Genomic DNA, 21,414 nt, shown 5'->3' on the forward strand with positions numbered 1-21,414 from the left:
CCAGTACCTGCCTGTTGGCCATTGCCATCCAAAGAATATTTTCTTTCTTCTGAAGCAAACTGGAAATTTGTTCCTGGAGACCTTTCAGTTACCAGGGGTGCAAGAAGGGTCAGCTCTGCCCAAGGGGCAGAAATGCCCTCAAACAGCACCACAGTGAACTGGACACTGCTCAGAAGAGTTGGTGGGCTTTGAACATGTTCCCTGAGGGTGAGCACCTGCCCCACAAAAGGCAGAGAATCCCTACCCTATGAACTGATGCGGCCTTTAGGCTCTTGGGAGAGATCTCGGATTTGGCAGTCTAGGCACATAAAAAAAGAAAAAAAAAGATGACTAAAGGACAAAGGTTATCCTGTCAATTCACCCTGAGGAAAGCCCTTTGAAATCAGATCCTTCATGCATGGCAGGAGATGTCACAGGCCAACAGTGTCACTGCTTCAAGGGCTCAGCACAAAACCACACTGCTCTCTGCCCACCTTCCCACCCAGCACCTTTTGCCAATAACATAGAAATAAAACCTGAAGTGAAACAGAGGAGGCAGTACCACATTTACAGCAATGACTGCTTGCTGATATCTAAGATAAAAAGAGAAGAAATTGTAAAGCTTGGTGCTCAGCAGTATAATGGCACCTGCTGCTTGAATCTTGAGCTTCTAAGTTCAATAAAACCAGCTGAAGCAAAACAGTATGTACACTGTGATCAGAGAATTAACTAGAGGCCAGCTACTAAAAATGGGGATGTTCTGATTAGGAAAAAAAACAGGTGGAAAGTTGGGCTCGAAAAAATTATTTTCAACCATTTACACAACCATTTCAGCCTGTAACACTTTCCAATACCCTTTAGCAATTTGACTCAGGTCTGATTTTACTATTTTGTTTGTTATGGCACATATTTAATGATGTTTCTAATATGGTTTATAATTCTTTGTATAATGCCGAGAGGGCCTTGATGGGGAGAGGAGGAATGTATCATAAATAAATTATCATCCTAGGCCCAAATTAGATCTTTGCAAGGCTTATTTTTATAACTTATTTATTCTAGACAACCTATTAGGAATGAGAAGTTGTTACTTTAATATTCACATAGCTATTAAGAACAAAACATATTTGAAGGAGGCCTATATATTAAACGAAATAATCCCTTCCATATCATCCTATTTTCTAATTATGCAATTGCTCCAAAGGCTTGTGTGCCAAGCATGTGCAGATAATATGGAAATGAGTCTTTCCCTTCCCCTTCTTGCCTAGTTCAACAGGCTACTGAACAGTGAAATACACTCTACACAGGCACAAGGCCAAGCACAAAAATGTTTTTACTTAGTTACAGCTTGTCCTTATCAACAGCCAAGATCTCAACTCATGCAATGCTATGAGGACACAAACTCCTTTTTTTTTTTTTTCAAGTTAGACAAAGAACAAGAAAGTTACTTTAATCCAAATTTCCAGAAAATTCAGCAGCTAACGTTTGATTTATTTAGAATTTATCTGATGTAAATCAAAACCAGGGCTATGTCTAAGTCACCAGAAGCAGTGCCAGGAGATGTGATTAGGGCACAACAGGCATTGCGGTGAAATACCTGCAGGGTGGTTTGCTTCAGGAAACATGGCTCTTGTCATTCTTTTTCAATGAGATTTTGGTAATTTGTTGGTTTTGGTGACTAAACTGTTTCCCTCAGCTTGTAAATCTTGAGGTCAGCCTGAGGCTTAGTTCAGTCTTTTGAACAGAATGGACAATTAGCCTATTTTTTTAACTACCTGACAATTTGTTAATCCCCAGATGCAATATCCATTGCTTTTTCTGGATTTCAGTGCTGTTCAGGGCCACAGGTACAAGTGCATTATTGAATTTGTATTTAAATATTGTACACAGGCACAATATTTAATTCTATTTGTTTTCCCCCTTACATTTGTATTTGAGCAAACATTTAACAGCCTCAGAAACATTGGAGTTACAGGAAACTCTAATGAGCTCCACTAGTACTACATGGTGTTATACTATTCACACTTGCATACACCAGTTTATTTGCTAGAAGCCAATAAAAGGGGATGGTTTAGAAGCAAATCTGAGTTAAAAAAATCCTTTCACATGCCTGGAAACTGTGCCATCTTGTAGTCTGGTACTTCATTAGGGCTGGAAGGGCTTTTTTCCAGTGAATAATCTTGCAAATGTTTCAGTTGCATCAAATCTGATTTTAGTAATCCATAAATTAGTCTTGATTAGAGGACAAAATTAATTGGTTTTTTGACTCTAACTCAATGCAAGAGAAATCACTTCAGGCCTAAGAAAAAGAGCTTTATAGTTTGGATATTAGAGGGGAGCTGATTTCCAGGGCTTGCTACAATGAACATGCAATTATTTATTTACACATGCTGAAAACTCTGAAAGCAGAGAAGTGAGACAACAAATTCAATATTCCAGTCTTTAAGGGGACATTGCTCAGAAATAGAAGCTCATTTTTCGCACAGTCTGTCTACATCAGATCAATTTGTGGAAGGATTTGAAGTGACAGAATTCCTGACTGTGGCTTCAGAGAGGCATGACCTTCAAGGACTCCTCTTCCTAACTGCTTTATGGTTGTCACCAAAATATCTGGGAATTTATCTAAAAAAAATTAGTTTAAAATGAAATCTTTTAACAATGCTTGTAAGATTCTCTTATTGCATAGTTTCAAAATGGTAACTGTCATCCAGGTTTAGGTTTCCACTCACTTCTAGTTGTTTCTTTTGTTTTTTCCCCCTCAAGAAGCAACTTAGTGGTCAATAAATACTTCACTGAATAGAACCACAGTGTTGTGGTTCTGGTCTCTGTGACTAGAACCCAAGTGTTCCCAAATTTATTTGCCCGGCTGCATTGTAATATTTTGCAGCTTTCTCCTTTTGGCCAATTTAACTGTTCTCTCTTAAAGCAATGAGTACTCCACAACAGAGATCATGGCCTCTTACGTATTTGTTCCAGGTTTACACACATCAGAAACATCACAGGCTCTATCAAAAAATAAATAATATGTAAATTATAGTTGTTGAGTTTAGTCCTCAGCTACAGGTCACACAGTGCAGGACTTCAAACGTCCCCTTCACAGCCTGTCTCACAATTTGAATTTTCCATAAGTTAGGAAATTGTTTTTCTCTCATTAAGCACTAAACTGCTTAAACTCAACACCCCTTTTGCAGTTTTGTTCTCTGCATGATGCCAGTGATTGACAGCCACTTGTTTTTTAACTTCTAAGTAGATTATTAGATCTCCCTTGAGACTTTAAGATGTTTTTGTGACAGTTGAATTTTGAGCTGGGTGAGCATAGATTACAATTTGCTTTAGAAATAAGGAAAACTTTCAGTCTTTGATTCTTTTCATACAGATAGCCAGTCAGGGGCTATTTGTCTAGCTGTACCTTTCAGCTAAATCAGATTCAAACAGAAAACTAAATACTGCTGAGGAGTCCTGTGGATCTGTGAAATTCTCTTGAGATTTTAGCATGTGCCAGTGGTGAGCTGACTGTAAATGAGAAATAGATGTGCATTTCATTTTTAACAGTTTTACTATTCTAATTTTATTGTGCTGCCTCAAATAGCCCTGTGCTGGAATACATTTGTCAGGTAAGTGAAACCTGCTCAGTTCTCTACATTTTCTGGCACGTGATGATCTCTGAAGAGAACAATGTAGCCTTTCATAGGTCTTTTTTAAGGTAGAGGCTCACATCATTGCACTTATCTCTGCATTTCCCTTCACATTTTAAGTTCTGTTGCATTTTCAAAACAGAAAAACTCCAGTCCATGAAACAAGGGCAGAAACAAGCGAAGCTGAACTAGCAAACCGGTTGGAATGAGGATTCCAACAGAAAACAAAAAACCCTTGGAGCAGTAAAGGATATCATGACAATAACAGACAGAGAAGTTTTGTGAAGCAGTTTAAGTATTTTAAAAGCAATTAGACAGGAAGAGGGAAGAAATTACTAGAATAATGATTAAGGTGTGTAGTTATAGCTTACAGATAAGGTAAGCAAGACTTTCTGTTTGTGGTATTTTCATTCTTTTGAGGGCTTCTAAAGAAAACATCATGTGAGTGCATGAAGGTTAGAAAAAGTAAGGACTAAAGGAAAGTACAGAAAGATAACAAATACCATCAAGAAAAAGGACACTGCATTTTCTTTTCTTTTTTTTAAAGAGAAAATTCACTCTTCATTCTGAGAGGTCACATGAACTATTCCCAACCTTACTCATTGCAAAGGTCACAGTCATATTCACTCATTTTGCTGTGGCTGATTGATCGGCAGATAGATCTGTGAATTTACTCACAGAAAAAATACTTTCAGTGATGCTCACAGAGATTTTCTAAAAGAAATTCTGAGTGAAACAACTAAGAATAAGTTTAAGATGTCATGGAGACCATATGGTGAACCATATCCTAGGACAAGAGTAGGAAGAAATTAAGAAAAAAAGGTTCCATTTGAAACCTGTATGATCTAGAAGCTTCTTCCTACCCTAGAGACAAACTTCTCTGTTACATGAAAACTGAAGATGAAACCATGGAAAACATGATTATTTAGATTAAGCTTCCTGACTAGAGTGCACATTTATGCATAGAAAACATGCAATATTCTACATAGCTGTCTATTTGTCCTACTACAGCATTCTGCTGCAATACTCTCACATTTATTGCCAAGAAAGCTAAAAATGGTTAAAAGCAGTTAAAAAAACAAAGAATTCATCATGTGCCACTGCTTAAAAAGAAGCATGCATCACCATCCAAGTTATCACTAAATTTCATGTATATTAAATATAAGCAGTTTTAAACTTTATCAGTAACATGTTCTGTACATCAAAGTATCAAATTAATTCTGGAGTGTTGCTTTGTTCTTATCTTATTTCCTTGCCTAAGCCTGTGTTTGCTCTCCATGTCGATGCATAACTACAACCAAGGAACAAGATGAAAACAGGCAAGGTATGCTCTACTGCTATCTGGTTTATAAATACTCTGCTGTATTTATAAATACTCCATTGTGAGCTCCAAGGGAACATTTTAAATTCTCCCTTTATTGAAACAATGACAATCTGATTCAAAAATTCTAAATCTGTTTGGCTTCCAAAGGTGCAAGAACAAAATTTTTTCTTCAAGGTATCACATTTTATTTTAATTATTGGTTAGATATCTGAACCTCTGAAATGCCATAGCATTCTGCTACATAAATCAAGAATAATACTGTGACAGTCCCAGGCTGGGGGATACTATAACCAAAACTGTGTCTGACACTGATTTGGCACATGGTTTTAAAGGAATGTCCTCCCCTGTGCAGTTGCCCTGACAGAACTAGAATGCAACAAGAAGTTCCCAGGAAAATTTTTAAGCCTAACAGGGAGGTTGCATCTTCACCTCCACAAACTACTTCAAGAAGTTCTCTCTGCAAAATGGTTGCAGCCATGCACTACGCTGGATAAAAGACTTACATTCCATGGCTGTTTCCTCATTCTAGCTCAATTTCCTCCTTCCCAGCCATGACACCTCACAGGGCTGCAAATGTTCTCTAAATTGGCCAGGAAAAAAAATAAAAAAAAGCTGAAAAAGACATTTGCTGGTTTGATTAATGAATGTGCTTGGAATGTGCAGTAATTTGAACAGCAAGATAACCTGACTAAAAATTCCTAACTGTGGCTGTTCTAAACATACACAAAACATGGGCCTGCTAGCAGCACATCATAAATGGTGGCATTGCTAACCCTGCCCTTGGTTTCTTTCTGTCATCAAGGGAGTTCTCTGAGTAAAGGAGAGCACTGGTGTTATTTCCCTGGATACAACTGTAGAAAGCTCTAACTCACTAAAGCTTGGCTTTTTACCCATCTCAATAAGTGAAATCAACAGCAAAATGCACAGGGCACCAAGAAGCTGCCCTGAGTGGGAGGGACCATCTCTATAACTTCTGCCTTAGGGATAATTTCATATTTCAGGCAGCAGCTTATAACCATCCTTCCCTGAAATTAGAGGTAAGAGTGTAAAATCTTTTTTCTCCACTTACCCCTCCCATCCTCTCCATTGCATCTTTATTGATTAAAGGAACATTAATGGTTTTTTTAATTCCTTTTTCTAAGCATTGGCTTCTAGGGCTGTAAGAAACAATACACTTGCTCTGAGTACTGGATTCAAGGTTGCAGCTGAATTTATCTGTGAAATGTACCGTGATTGTGTTTTCCATTTATGAAAGTTCTTCCTTTCCACTGCATAAATGAGCATGTTATCATTTGCCTGCCTTGAGGGCTGCCTGCAAAGGGGAAGAGCATAAGCAAGAGAGACACACTCAAAGAACAAGAAACAAGAACAAGAAAATTAAAGGGTATGTTTAACTGTGAGGTGATCAAAACAACTTAGAAATTTTAGAGAGTTGCAAAGAGCTTTCTAGTTCAGATTCCTGATAAGGGGGCTTGATCTGCTGGGCTGTGATACCTCTCCCTAAGCTCTGTGATGCTGCCTTCTATGCTAGGAAGCATCTCAAATGGTTTTCATATCTCTGTCCTCACCAATGGGCGTTTGAGTTTAATCAGCTGCTTTTTTTTTGCTCTGAAAAGAAGGATAAATTAGAGTTCCCAAGCCAAGGCTTGCAGAAGTGACAGTGATTCTGAGAAACCTTTCTAAAGAGCGAGCACATGCCTGCAGCACAGGTTCAGGTTCTCCTAAAGACACTGCAAACTGAAGTTTCACCAAAGAAAGCATCCAGAATCTGAGGTGACTGGAAACTCTTGGTCTCTTTTATGGCATTGATAAATTGTGGCGCACAGAAATAATACAGCACAGAGTTGAGCTGCAGATCTTGATTTAGGATTGTAAACTGAATATTTATGCAGAACCAATTTTACTTTGGAAAAAATCATGGAAGAAAAATGCAAGAGGGCTCTTGCAACAACAACAACAACAAAAATCTGTCTGAGGAAGGCCCTGAGCTGCAGAACACTGAAAGCTGGGAGAGTAGCAGTGTCACTATGTTTGGCCCATTTTCACTGTGTTCCCTGGGTAGCTGCTGTCCACTGCAGAGAGGATGCACTATGCTGACTTTGGGGCTGATTTAGTGCAGTTGCTCCTGCCAGAAACACTTGTAGACAAAGATCAGCTCTAATTCACTTTCCTTACCCATGGTTTGATAGTGATGGTAACACAAGCCCTTAAAATAGACATGAATATATGGAGAGAATGTATTTTATATTCTGCTCATGTTTTATATGAACTTGGATCTTTCAGCCGTGTCTTAGCAATCACAAGAAATCAGAGAGCTGTTTCCTGGATGATAGAAGTGAGGAACTGAGTTGATGAGTTGTCAATGCCAAACATAAAACGGGATAGACTTGAATGAATGTTCAAAACCAGCTCAGTTAAAGAGCCTGTGATCCAAAGTCAGAGAGGGTAAGGGGGAAGGAAGGTTGGACCCTAGCCAGTGTTACTGTACTTTTCTCAAAATGATAGAAAACTGAGAAATAGAGAACTGAGAGAAGAAACCTCAGAAATGCATTTATATGGAAAGTACTTCTCTCCTTCAACCCACTCTCTCAATTTGCATGTATCCAAGTGTCTCAGCAGTTCAATCAGTGACCCAGACAGTTCTGAAACGAGGCAGCTTTAAGGAAATGTAATCTCTGTGTTTCTGAAGGTTAGCCTCCCAGCTGTTCATGCACCAACAAGATATTGTGGATATAAGAAGGACAGAGTTTTTTCCTAAGAGGATTTGTTCTGTGATGCAAAACTTCTTTCTGCAGTATTACCATGAAGCAAAAAACCTGGATTGATATTATCTTCTGTGAGAAACTAAAGGGACAAGGCATCTAGATCCTGATCAGGAGAGATCAGGATCTGTTCTTTGGCACAGCTGCAGGTGCCAGCCACTCCCCATGGTGGCACAAGAGGGACAAAGTGGTGACATTTTCCCCTCCTTTCCATGCCAGCATCTTTGTGTAGCCAGAATGAACAATGGGTACACTGCAGCTGATGCACACTGAGAAGCTGAGGGGCAGACTAATATTAAATACTCTCTGGAGCACCTGAAAGGGCTTATGTTCTGCACCACACCCTCGTGCAGAGCTGCACCTTCAAAGAGCAACCAAGATCTTCACTTGTAGAAATGCCACCCAGACACAGAAACAAAATGGGGCAAAAGGGCTGATCTAAAAGCCTGGCGTGCTCTGACAAACCCTATCAAATTCTCTTTCTACTCTGAAGTCTGGAACACAACACACTGCCCATATTCTCCTTTCTATGTGGATCTTTCATAAATTAGAATTGGATCCAAATAATTTAATAATGATAACAATATTATGCTCCAGAATCTGATCTGTCAGGATCTTTGCTTCCACCATTCCCACTACACATAAAAAAGACATGTATGCAAACATGTGAAAGTACTAGTAGTTCAGATATAAACCTGGGATACAAATATTAGGAAATTGCATCCAGAGAAAATAATCACTTTTAGATTATTGTCTATTTTTAATAATCTGGCAGTAAGTGCAACAAGTCACAGTATATTTCCCAAGTAAAGCTTTAGAGGAGGTTTATTTTTTTCCCAAAGGTTGAACATGAAACTGAGATTGCAAAACTGATGCAGCTTGTGCTTACCCAAGACAAGCAATGGCTTGATAAAACAAATTTGCTCAAGCATTTCATCTGCATGTGTAATGCTTTTTACAGGTCATTTAATGCAGAATACCTCCCAAGTTTTTGGAGGGAATGTAGCTGCTGACACAGATTCTGTCCCCTGGAATCTCTGTTCCATCATGGGTAGGGCTATCTCCAGCATCAAGCAAGTGTCCTGACAAACAATCAGCCCCCAGTGGGGGTGGGACACAAGGCACCACAACAGGATTTATCCAACTGACTTCAAAGTTCCATGCAATCTGCTTCAGAAAGATAGGTTACACGTGGGACTGTATGTATTTACATAGATTATTGTATAATCCAGAGATCTATTTCAGTCCTCCTTATCTCCCATTATTCACCTCATGCCTGTTGAGTAGTTTGAAGTTATTGAGTGCTGTGTAAGTGCTAAGTGTTTGACTGATCACCTGTTACCAGAAACTGCCTGAATCTCTTCTAGAGAATGAAATACTCTTTCCATTATCCTCATAAATAGAAAACCTTCTCAGCCAAGCAGAGTGTGCCATGGCTGGCACACTCAAGGTTATCACAAGAGCTGCAACTCCATTTTCACTTTGGCCCAGAGAGAAAGGAAAGCACAGTGCACCAAACCTGGCAGGGTGCTGAGCAAAATGAAATACTGAATGAACCAGCGCATGATCATCCCTGTTTATCCATACTTTCTTGTGGGAATTGGAAAAACAGAAACTTCCACAGACATTGAAGGATTTGGAAGAAGCTTGGATTGATGTAAAAATAAAGCACACAGACATGAAGCAGAAAAATCATCAGCTTATGTTTCTACAGTTGTAAGAAAGAATATGCCTTAAGAAAGTTAGAAACTGTATTGATAAGATGGTGAAAGGTTTGTAATGTAGAGGTGTGGTTGTATAGAGTAAGTTGAGTTTAGAAGTTTTTATCTGTGTGTATGTGAGACAGAAGCCTATTGGACAAAAGTGTCCACAGGCAGCAAAATTAATAAAGGTGATAGGTTAGAAATGCAAAATAAAGTCTGTGACAACTGTCTATTGGTTTAGAAAGTTCTATAAGTCTTGTTACAAAGAACTTGTGACTATTTTGAGCTATAACCAACTGCTTGCTCCTCTAAAATCTCACAGCCTCTGAGAGTGATGTTTATCTGAGCAATGAATCCTTAGGCCAAAGGTGGTCCCATCCCTTCATTGAAAGAGGTGACAGTGATAACCTTCTCAGCTAAAATGACATGGCTGGAACACTCAAGGTCACAGCAAGAGCTGCAACTCCATTTTCACTTTGGCCCAGAGAGAAAGGAAGGCTCAGCCAGTGCACCAAACTGGACAGTGTGCTGAGCAAACAGCAGCACTGAATGAACCAGTACATGACTCTCCTGTTCATCCTAAATTTCCTCCCTGGATGATTCTCCCTTACCTGAAAGTCAGCAGCCCAAGAGCCTGCAGAGGGTGAGAAAACCTCCAAGCCCCCAGCAGGGCATACATTTCTGACACAGTGGTTCTGTCCCAGCTGGGTGCACTGCCCAGCACCAGAGGAAGGGAGCAGTTCTGGTTATTGCAGGAGTAGCGATAAAACCACAAGATTCTTCTCTGCTGCTCTGAGAGTCTGCAAAAGAAGATTAAAATTGCATTTTGAAATTAAAACCACCTGAAGCTTTGTGTAGCAACAAACTTTATTGTACAGAGGGGCCAAGTCACACAGTACACTGCTTTTCAGCTAAGTACATGTTTTCCTTTGGGTAGGATATAATTTTCTGCAGACCAGCTTTTATAAGAAAAGTGATACTTATATTCTGGATCTGTCAGCCTTAGGTCATATAAAAATGAAGTGTCAAAAGACACACACACATATAGATATGATTATTTCACATTCCAAGCACTTTCAATTTTCTTCTCTGCTGTCTCTATTGTTGGTGTTGTTTGTTTGTTTTTACTAGTTGGGTTTTGGTTTTTTTTTGACAAAGAAGGTACAGTTGTCACTGGGTAAATTATTGTTACGCCTATCTGCTACAGAACTTTCAGAACCAGACACACAGCACTGCAAGTCACAGATTTCATTCCTACCCTTGCTTTGCCTCTTTAATGCAGGGGTATCTATTTTTAACATATTTGCTTTTAAAATAATGCTTAGGCACATCTATGCATGTACACAAAAACACGAGCACAGGTACACACATGCACAGTGTGATTACCCCTAGTGTTGATATGAGTTTAGAAAAGGAAAGAAAAGCTCCCAACAACTTCTATATTTCTTTCAAAAGTCTAGCTTCCCATGTTTCACAAAAAAATAATAATAAAAAAAGATGCAATATACCAGACTCCTCACAGAGATATTACATATCTAAATGTCATATTGATAAAATGGTCAGTCACCACACCATATTTCACCACAGCACAATAATTTCTGCCTTATATCGTCTGATTTGTCAACAATTTAGTCGTCTTTGCCTCATGCATATTAAATCTCAGATTCTGACACATCAGAAAACAGGAAAATAAATTTCCCTGGAGAGACAAGCTCAGACAACAGCCTTAATTTGATATCAGAGCCTTCAAAAGCAAAGTCTTTTTGAGAGTTTGAGAGAAAGAGCAAACTGATCTCCAGTTCATACAAATAATCACTCAAATTAAGAAGAATATTGGGTTTTTTTGGTCATATTTGACCAGGTCGACGATGCTATTAACACTAGTTAATAGCAAAAAACAACTGTGACTTTAAAAAAACATAAATATTTCAGAATGAAGTGTGAGGGATCTAGGAGAAGGCAGTAAGTAAACAGTTTGCTTCCAGACAAGCATTTAATTATCCAGATGTGTAAACAGGGCTCAAAATCCAAGTGTTTACATTTTCTCCAAGGTTGTCTTCCTTCTATTTGCAATGTTTTGGGACATTCTTAGCCAAAAAACATTCTAGCCCCACTCTAACTGTCAAGATTGTGTCATTCACAGCTCATAGAAATGAGTTCCTTTGGCTCTGTAGGAACTTGAGAACTTTTTTTCCTTTGCAATTCTGAATTGCCAAGTGTTTAGGAACAGAGAGCAGCAGCACAAAGATGGGCATGTTTTTCCCTTAGTGAATGTTAATTTCTTCCCTTTAGGAGAAGAAGCTCATAAATGTATGCAGAAGATGAACTTAACTGTGATACCAATCCTGACTTTCAGTAAGCAGCTCAGGAAAAGTGTCATTTTGGTAATGACTTCAAGAAACAACTCCAGAATTCTCAGCATGTCTTCTGTGACAATACATAGATGCCTTTGTGATCATGTGAAAAAGTCACACACAGAAAAAGATAAAAGCAGGCCTAAAACTTCATTGCCTGTCTGGTTGTCTTGTGCATTTGGATGACATTCTGCAGGACAGTTCAGCTAAAGGACCTCTTTCAAATGATAACTTTAAGCACAGATTTCAGCTTTCAAACAGCATCCTCCAAACTAGACTGTGTTGTTCAGATTAAAGCAGCTAAAGATTCCACTGAGCTTGCAAAGGGTGATAAGAAATCAATCCTTGTATCATGTTTTCTAAATAACAGATTTCTCCCTCTGACTTTACTCAGAGGCAATGCCATTTTCTCTTTGCATGCTTTAAAGATCAGAGATTAAATGAAAGGGTGTGTGGGGCAGGAGTGTCTTAAGTTCTTAGTTGAAACAAAGTTTATAGAAACATTTAAGATGGTAAAAATATTTTGCATACATATAGGATCTGTAGATTGTTAAGCAAATAAGGGCATTTCTTTGTCTCAGTAGGGTTAAGATGCTATTTAAACCTCTTTTCTTGATATAAGTTACGTTTATGTTTTTTTAGGTGGTATATCTATTTAGATGGTGCATCTGTTTAGGTGTCTCTAAATCAGTACACCTATCAATTTAGGTGTATCTAAATTTCCCTCCATGTGAGATATATATTAAAATACATAGCCTTCTGCTTAACATGAATAAAACCAAAATACCTTACAACCTAAATAATTCAGTAGTTTAAAAAGGGATCTGTTCCAGATTTGATTAATCCCTTTAACTAAATGAAGAAAACAGCTTCTCTGAAGGCTTTGTTAGCTGGTGTTTTTACTTTTTTGGTGGGAGGAGGAAAGAGCAAAAAATGGGTTTAAATGCTTCTGATCTGCTTTTTTTGTTCACTTTCAGTACTAAAGGAGAACAAGACAAAAGGCAAAAAGAGGAGAGAGAAGATGGAAAACAAAAATTTTTGTCCCCCAGCACTGATTTTTACTTTAAAGTTTCTCTTCCATGGACAGACTAGAAAAGACCTTTTCCACTATTCACCAAGCTGGAAGCAGATCTAATCCCACCTCATTACAGGATTTTTATGACCACTGGTAAGCAAACTAGATCCTTTCCAGGCAAGTGGCCAAAAGGAAAAGGGAAGCTGGAAGAGAGGGAAGGAAAAGCAGAAGGAAAATAATGAATGAAGAAAATGAAGATGTCAGAAAACAGACTGGGATGATCCTGGCTTCAAACCAGTCTCCCATCCCTTCACTGGGACACACTGCAAGCAGGCTGTGCCAGATTAAAAGAGCAGCCTTAATCTCAGATGCAGAGCTTTCTGGGGCTTGTATTTCCAACCTAATAATCCTAAAAGGAACCAGAAGCTCACATCTGAAATGTCTGCAGGTCAGCCAAGGCAGCTGGCAGTAACTCATGACCTCTCCTCTTGGCTCTCTCTGGTCTGGCTTGGTGATGGTGCCAAAGATCAGAGTCAGGGGCTGTGAGAAGCACAAGAGCCATGTGGGTACATTAATTCCCTTCAGTCCCACTCAACAACACCTTCATTAATCAACATCCAGGAGACTGGATGAGATTGGAAGAGTTGGCCACAGGGACCAGTGGTCTGAGCCACCTACCATAAAGACAAGAGCCTGAGCTGCTAAGAGAAGCACATATCTGAGACAGACACACATCCATGTACCAGGAAGAGGCACAAGCACCAGCAACCAGCTCGGTGTAGCTGTGGATCTTGAGGGATTTTATGTGTTTTGTGTGGTTTTTTTTATGCTGAGGGTGTCAGCAGCTGGGGAGAGCAGGGAGAGCTGGGTCCAGCTACTGGATAGATTAAGCACAGCTACTGGGGCAATCAATTTTTGGATACTATATAAAAAAATATATATTGTATTTGCATCTATTCTAGCAGCAGACTTGGATCATGACCCTGCAAAGAGGAGGAACAGAATCAGGCTGTCTGTGCTGTCAGTTTTGTGTCAGTGTTGGACTTATAACACTGCTGAATTCAACAAGCATGCAGCTGTCTGGTTTTTACCACTGTTTCTTCCTTTTCTACCATTGGTTTAAGAGTTTTCTGTCCATTCACATATTCCCTCTGCTTGCAGCAGGATGAACAGAAGCATCCTGACAGACTGAGAAAGGTTTCTTGTACGCTCTGACACAGACACCTACTCGTTTCAAAGTCATATTTGAGGCTTGTAAGCCTGAAGCATCATCACAGAGTGATACTGCCACTAAAAATGCTGCCTAGACTCCTCTCTTTTTCTTGACACATGGAAAAAAGAGAAAAGAAGAAATCTTCAGATATCATGGCAATAATGTGTTAGGATACAAACATGCTACAATTTTTTAAGAGAAAGTATTTCATGAAGAAATGTTAAAATAATTCCTCTGATACAAAAAAAAAAAAAATTACAGACTGACAGATTCCTCTGGATTAAAATAGTACCAAAAATTGAATTGCTTCATTCAAACCCCAGATATGTTACTCTTCCCTTGAGGATTCATTTACTAGACCAGCTTTGCCTGTAAAACAGGAGAACAGAAAACAACAAACTATGGGAAAACACAGGATTACCACTGCCTCTCCTCCAAGGAACTGTAACTGAACTGAGCACAGCCTAAACTCCAAACTGGTGACTTTCAGTGGTCTCTTCCCTTCATAGTCCCACACAAACCAAAATTGTTGTATTAGGGATGTTATAGGATTGATCCTTTGCTGGTCCTTTGTGAAAACTATCCATGAACCTCTTATCCATGAATTTGTGTTCAGCCTTCAATAATGTGGTGATGTTGTCATCTGCCTTCACAGCTTTGTGACAGCAGATTTTAAAAGCTCACCACTGACTGTCTAAAGAAGCACTTTATTCCATTTGTTGAGAATTGATTTCCTACTCGTTTCATTGAATGTCCCTAAGTTCAAATATTGTAGGATTTGATGCGGCATTTACCTTGTCCATCACCATCATGATTTTACAAAAATTATTCGTACAATTGTAGACATCCTCTAGTCTTCTCTCCACACTACGGTCCAGCCTTTTTAGCTTCTCTTGGTCAAAAAGAAGCCTAAGCCCTTTCATGATATTTGCTGCCCCTCTCTGCACACTTTCGACATCTACTGTGTTCTTCTCGAAGACAAGAACCATGCAGCATTCTCAATAAAATGGACATTAAGGTTTTAAGCAGCAGAGAAAGGGCATGAGCCATCTTCTTTGACAAACTACTTTGTACTTTGCTAATTTCTTAATGATCTTATTCCTTCTTACTGAAACCACATTTTGCCATGGGAGGAGAGGTCACAGGCATTGGGTTTCAAGTTCCCTAAATCATTCTAAAGCATACTTTGTAGATGGAAATTTCACTGTCACTGTGGCTCTTCATAATAAAATACTGACATCCCATTCACATTTTAAAACAGAATAATGAAACCTCAAATCACAGATCCCCTGGTTAGTAAAAATAATTTACATTTTGTCTGTCTTTGTAAAAGTTGAGTTAAACATAAAACACAACTCTTTTTTAAAATAAATAAATTTTAAAAACCCTCAAACCACCAACATAGAAATCAGCACAGAAAAACCTTCTTAACAGATACATCATATCCCACTGAGAGCGCTGAATTAAGTTGTTTAGTTATTGCAAAACTAATGCACCTTTTGACCTTTGATGGAGGATTAATTCACACAATTAACTGCCATTAGTATAATGGCTCTCTGTGAGCACCTGTGTTCCAAATTCCACTCTGATTACACCCAAAATTACTTTATGCAGTACATAATCCTAATTGGTAGTACAACATTCATGTAGCAGAGCATACTAATCTACCTCAGTGCAGAGTGTGTTTTGTACCACTGTGTCTTTATCCACCTTCTGTGAAAGCTGAACTTTCCACACTTCTTTCCTTACTTATGACCTGAAATGGATTTTTCAAAGGCCATTTCAGAGCTCCATCTGAAGTTTGAGTGTTTAATAAATAAAGGAGGCTGATTTCCATAGGACCTAAAGGTGTTCTTGCTAATACTGGTACAGATGCACTGCATTACCTGAAAATCTTATGTTTTGAATGAAAAATTAGTTTCTTGCCTCAAAGACATGAAAAGATCTAGTAACAGAAAGGGAAAAAAATCCTTTTCTAAACTGATAAAATACACTGCCACCTCCAGAGCCTTATTAGGCCTTGATGTGATCTATTCTTTCATTTAGAGGTGTTACATCTCAAATCAGCCAAGCTAGGCTCCTTCGGAGGAGAATTTTGTTTTTAACAAATTGGATACATTTAATTGTGATTGATAGGGTAGGTACAGCGCAGCAAGAAGCAGCAGGGTGAGGTGGGGACAACTTACAGCAAGAGAGAATGTCTCTGTGAAAGTCTTGCAATGTGCTTCAGGCACTCTTGGGTTGGCTCTACAAGATCACCTCTTCTTTCCTCAGGTTCAGGTTTAATGAACTCCAAATCAGCTTCTGGGAAGTCAATCTTTATTTATAAACAAGAAAAGAAAGCAGAAAAAAAAAGACACAAGGGTTTTAGCAATGTGTAATCTCCATTACAAGTGTCAATAAATGTTATCTTGGATTTATAACAAGTATAACAAGTATGGGAGTATAACAAGTATGACAAAAAGAAGAAGGGATAATTATTTGAGGATGCTCACTGTATGTAATATGTTACCTAAAAGTTTTGGTGATAAATTCCATTCACAGAATTCAGTGGAAGCTAACTTTCCTGGAAAAAATTCAGTCATCATATTGCAATTTTATTAGAACTGCATAACTTCAAAACTGAACATTTTGTCTCTTTTAGTTTGTTTTTTTTTTTTATGAGGTGATTCTCAAATGGAAATCTTTCCTTAATGTAGTTTTGTTTTGGTTTTTGAAAAGAAAGGCTATTTCTGATGTGCAGCTTGTCACTGCAAGAGATGGAAATTAGATTCCTGATTTCTCTTCGGGATGTTTCAATTTATAAATATATTGTACAGCATCTACCAATTTTCCATTCTTACACATACCTGTCAGAAATGAAGGATAATGTTTTTTAAGATACAGAGAAAGCAAACGTTCAACCAAAACTACAAAGCTTGAGGTACTTGATAAGCTGAGTAGACATCTGAAAATTCTTATTTTTCCTCATAATTCAGCTCAATTTGCATCCAGCTTTGGTCTATTAATGCACATCAAAATGTCTTATCTCTATCTAATTTTTAATGTAAATGTAAATTTGATATGCATCACTCTTCTAAAAGTTAACAAATTTGCTTTCTATAAAACACTCAGTCGCCTTTCAAAACTGGATGATCTTTGAGGTCTCCCAACCCAAGCCTAAATTTTCTATGAAAATATATATTTGCAATATTTCCAGCATGTTCACAAATTGTGATACTGCTAAATGGCTGGGAATAACTGAAAATGAGGGGAAGCAGAATGAGAAATCCTGTTTCATTTGTTTCAGTAGATATAAAGTAATACATAAATTAATAGCCATTTACTATCTCAGCTTCCCTGAATTATTAATAGGGGGAGCTATTTTAAGGCATGGTCTTTGACTGAACTCCTCAGCCTGGAAAATCCCCATTTGCTTGTCTATTAAAACAAGGTTATTTTTTAGGCCAGGTACATTTATCTGTATTATCTGCTTTTACATTTCATTTGCTAGCAGACATTAGCATTTTTAAATACAGAAAACAAGTGCCTTTGTCCTTGGAATAACCAGTTGCTAACTCAGCCTGGAAAGGCGACAAAACCACCATGCAGACCTGATGTAATTCTCTGAGTGGCTGCAACGGAAATTGGATTTTGAGTTTGGGTGGTCTGGATGAGCTGTGGGAACACCCCTTTTCCTTGCACTTTGCTAGAAAACAAGCCTTTGCTTTGCTTTCTGGCTCCCTCACCTGCAGGGTGGCTGAGGTTGGTGTCTCAGTGCTGCAGATGCCCGGGGTGATCATTGCTGTGGGGACTGTGCTGCACGGTGCCAGGCTGAGCAGCACAGTTCCATGGACCAGCCTCCTGCAGGAAACAGGGAGAAACACTGCACTGGTAATCACTGACATCCCACTGAAGACATGGAACTGCAGAGCTCAAAGGACAAGCAAAAGGAGAGCAAACCCTTTATCTTTATGTGACTAGTACAAATCTGGCCTCAGGCAGTATTGTATTTGCAGGGATGCCCTGACAAAGGCAGGAATGATGCATCTGACTCCATCTTATCAGAAGGCTGATTTAGTACTTTATTGTACTATATTATTTTAAAGAATATTATACCATACTAGAGAATACAAGAAGGGTACTTACAGAATGCTAAAAAGATAATGAAACCTTGTGACTCTCTCCAGAGTCCTGACACAGCTTGGCCCTGATTGGCCAATGAGTCAAAACAACTCACACCAGAATCCAATGGAACAATCACCTGTGGGTAAACAATCTCCAAACACATTCCACATGAGCACAACACAGGAGAAGCAAAGGAGATAAGAATTGTTTTCCTTTTCTCTGAGGCTTCTCAGCTTCCCAGGAGAAAAATCCTGGGCAAAGGAATTTTTTCAGAGAATATGAATGCCACACAGTAGAGGTTGCATCCCGGCGGCCTGACTGCCACAGCAGCCTCTCTACACTTGCAGAGTTCATGAAAAAAAAATCCCTCTGCCAAGACATTCTGAGTTAGCTCTGCACTTTACCTCTGGCTTCTTGTGTGACAGGGGCTGCCCTTTAAGCCAGGTGTAAAAATAAGGATAATTCTCTCCCAAGATTTAATTTTGAGGGCAAATATGGTAGAAACTGTGAAGCATCGATACACTGTAAAAGGTGGAGGGCAGCATATTTATTCCACAAAAAGAAGAAACTCATGGCTATCTACTGCATCCATAAGGGATCCTTGCTGATTTTATGTGTAGGTGGCAGGGAGGGAAAGTATGATATGGAAGTCTATAAGGAGCTGAAAGGAGTTTGAGTGGGATAGTTTGTGCCACATGGAGTTTTTGGACAGAAGAAAGGGCATGGTCTGAAGTACCAGTCAGCACTACACCCACAAGAAAGTCTTATCAGTAAAACAGGCATGCATGTGGCCAGCAGATAAGAAACCCAGCCTGATTTGGCAGGGCAGCACAAACCAGTCTAGAGAACTTGAATAAAATCAGAAAGTTTGGGTGTAAATCCTAAGCATAACAAATCAACTCAAATTTATATTGTACTGAAAAAAGAAATTATTACACACTGGGTTTACCCCTTAATTTGTCTATATCTTACTGAGTAGTGAGGTTGGAAATTTGATTATGTTCAGCACCTCTTCTTTTACTATTATTTTAAAATATTTTTCATTAACATTTTTTTAAACACTGCTCAGTCAAAACAACTGAGAGAAACACTAGATACTGCAGCAGAAAGAGCCAGCCAGGTAAATGAGGCCTGAACTCCAACCTTTCACCTGGGAGGAAGATGTCACAGGTACAAGAGACACCAGATGGACATGAGTTTGCAACATTGCTGTAAAGAAAGTATCTTTTGAATTACAAATTAAAATAAATTGCTTAAAGTCATCTGAAGAAGATTGAAGAAACTCCCACAAAGTGACTGTTACAGTCAACATAAATGAGTATAAACCTAATTCAGGACTAATTTTTCTTTTCTACTTCTTGAGCTGTTTTGTGTAGTTAGCACAGACATTTTACTTTTTTTTTTTTTTTTGTGAGAACAGAGCTCAGGAGGATTAAACAGTTATTTTCTGAAGGTTTTTTTGCAGCTGTAGGTGCATTTGCAAGGGAATGGAGGCAGAAAAAGAGCTGTGATATGAGCAAGATACTTGGAAGAAAGCAATTGTGTGATATGAAGTCTCTCTCATTTAGGTAATTGATGTGAATGAGGAAGTGATCAATGGTGATTCAAAGAGGTTTTCCTGTGATGTGTACTCAGGTGACCTTTAATAAATGAGTTGCATCTCTTCAACTAATCCTTTGTTGACAAAGATTTACATCATAATTTGAACTAATTGGCACTTTTGTTAGAAGAGAGAGGAATAGCTGAGAATAAATGAACATGAAGACTAAATTACCCTTTTGAGCTCTCATTACTGCTAATCACTTTCATATTGTGCTCTAAAACTATGGGGGCCTTTAAAAAAGAATACATTCAGTGGATTTTTTTTTTCCTGTGAAAGTAGTATAGACCTCAGAGGTGCTGTAGATGTGTTTGAGACCTCTCCTAACAAGAAAACAAGAAACAACAAGAAAAGCAGAAAAGGTCTTGGCTCTTGCAGGCCCTGCTCAGTACCAAAACCATCTCTACATTATCAACCCTGTGCTCAGCATAAATCCAAAACACAGCTCCATACCAGCCACTGGGAAGAAAATTAATTCTACCCCAGCCCAAACCAGCACATCCAGCCAACTTCGGAGCACTACAAGCACAGTCAATGTTCCTCAGAAAAAACAGCTTTTGGACACAGAAATGGAACAATAACAGGGGCCAAGTAGATGAATGAAACAGGAAAAGATGCATCATTATTTTTAGAAAAATAAGCAGGTGAGAGGGCAGGATCCATTCAGAAAATGAAGGAATTATCATCCTGAGCATGATACCCATATCCTTTAGGGAACAGACAGATTCTTTTCTCTGCTGCTTGGCTCTGCTGATGAGCTCAGGAAGGTCACTCCCTATTCTGCCTACCATTCCAGTTTTTCCATCCCTGAGGTGAGGGTAATGACCTCTTAAAGACTCCTGTAATTATCACAGACACAGAAAATGGCTTTCATGTAACAACTTCACTACCAAGGAGATCAGAAAGTGATCATCCTGTTCTGTACCTACTGCCATTTATTCCTTTTGCAATTACACAGATTCTCTTCTCTTGTTTATAGCTGGAGCTAAAACAACCTTCCCACCTTGCTACAGAAAATGACATTGCTATTTAAAGGCAGCTCAAGTTATCCTAAGTTGATAAAGTCAGCCTTATACCCTGAAGTCCCATGGGAGACTTTCCCCACAAGAGGAAAGTTTTGCTGCTTGCTCTGTCTGATTCAGAAATACCAAAATAAATTGTGGTAGAACCAGTGAAGCCAGAGCAATGTGGGGGAACTCTGGGGGACATTGCAACTTCCCAGCTGCCCCAAAATGACGCATTTCTGCTTTGTTCATCAACTCTGAATCACTAAACTGTTCAGCCCAAGAGAGTAACACAGTTTCTGATGTGAAGGAATGGAAGGCTGGCACACAGGCTTCCAAACCCTTTTTGAACTGCCTCTAGCATCTAAATGAGACTTCTTGATAAGATGCACCACCAAAGGCTCTACTGGCACTGATTTAGGGCTGCTGCCTGAAGTCAACTCTCTGATAAAGCTGAGAAAAGCAGATATGATGGCTCACCTACTGGGCAAGCAGGCAGCTACACTCATTATCACTGTTTTCATTCAAAAATGTATATAGCATTAGAGGAAGGTTACTGCTTAGGCTGAATAAAATGGGAAAATCAGTACAAAGTACTGTGTAAAAATAATGTAAGTGTTCCCAAACCTGACATTATAAGTCTCAGAAGTTCAGAGTGGAGGTTAAATTTAAAGGAAATGCAAAGCTGTTAAAATATATAAAAACCCTTTCCCATATCTTA

General features: G+C 38.8%; 1 protein-coding gene across 9 annotated transcripts in view; it reads right to left on the reverse strand.

Annotated features, from left to right (window-relative positions):
• PIK3C2G (phosphatidylinositol-4-phosphate 3-kinase catalytic subunit type 2 gamma) overlaps positions 1–21,414 on the reverse strand; it is a 333,216-nt gene that overhangs the window by 107,284 nt on the left and 204,518 nt on the right. For all 9 annotated transcript variants that reach the window (XM_064735090.1, XM_064735079.1, XM_064735101.1 and 6 more), the window contains 3 exons: positions 17,711–17,825; positions 16,169–16,299; positions 10,012–10,200 (listed from right to left, as the gene is read on the reverse strand). In XM_064735090.1, the coding sequence (XP_064591160.1) occupies positions 10,012–10,200; positions 16,169–16,299; positions 17,711–17,825 (435 nt within the window). The remainder of the gene's footprint in view (positions 1–10,011; positions 10,201–16,168; positions 16,300–17,710; positions 17,826–21,414) is intronic.

This window comes from Zonotrichia leucophrys, chromosome 1A, assembly GCF_028769735.1.
Source record: "Zonotrichia leucophrys gambelii isolate GWCS_2022_RI chromosome 1A, RI_Zleu_2.0, whole genome shotgun sequence".
Lineage (NCBI taxonomy): Eukaryota > Metazoa > Chordata > Aves > Passeriformes > Passerellidae > Zonotrichia > Zonotrichia leucophrys.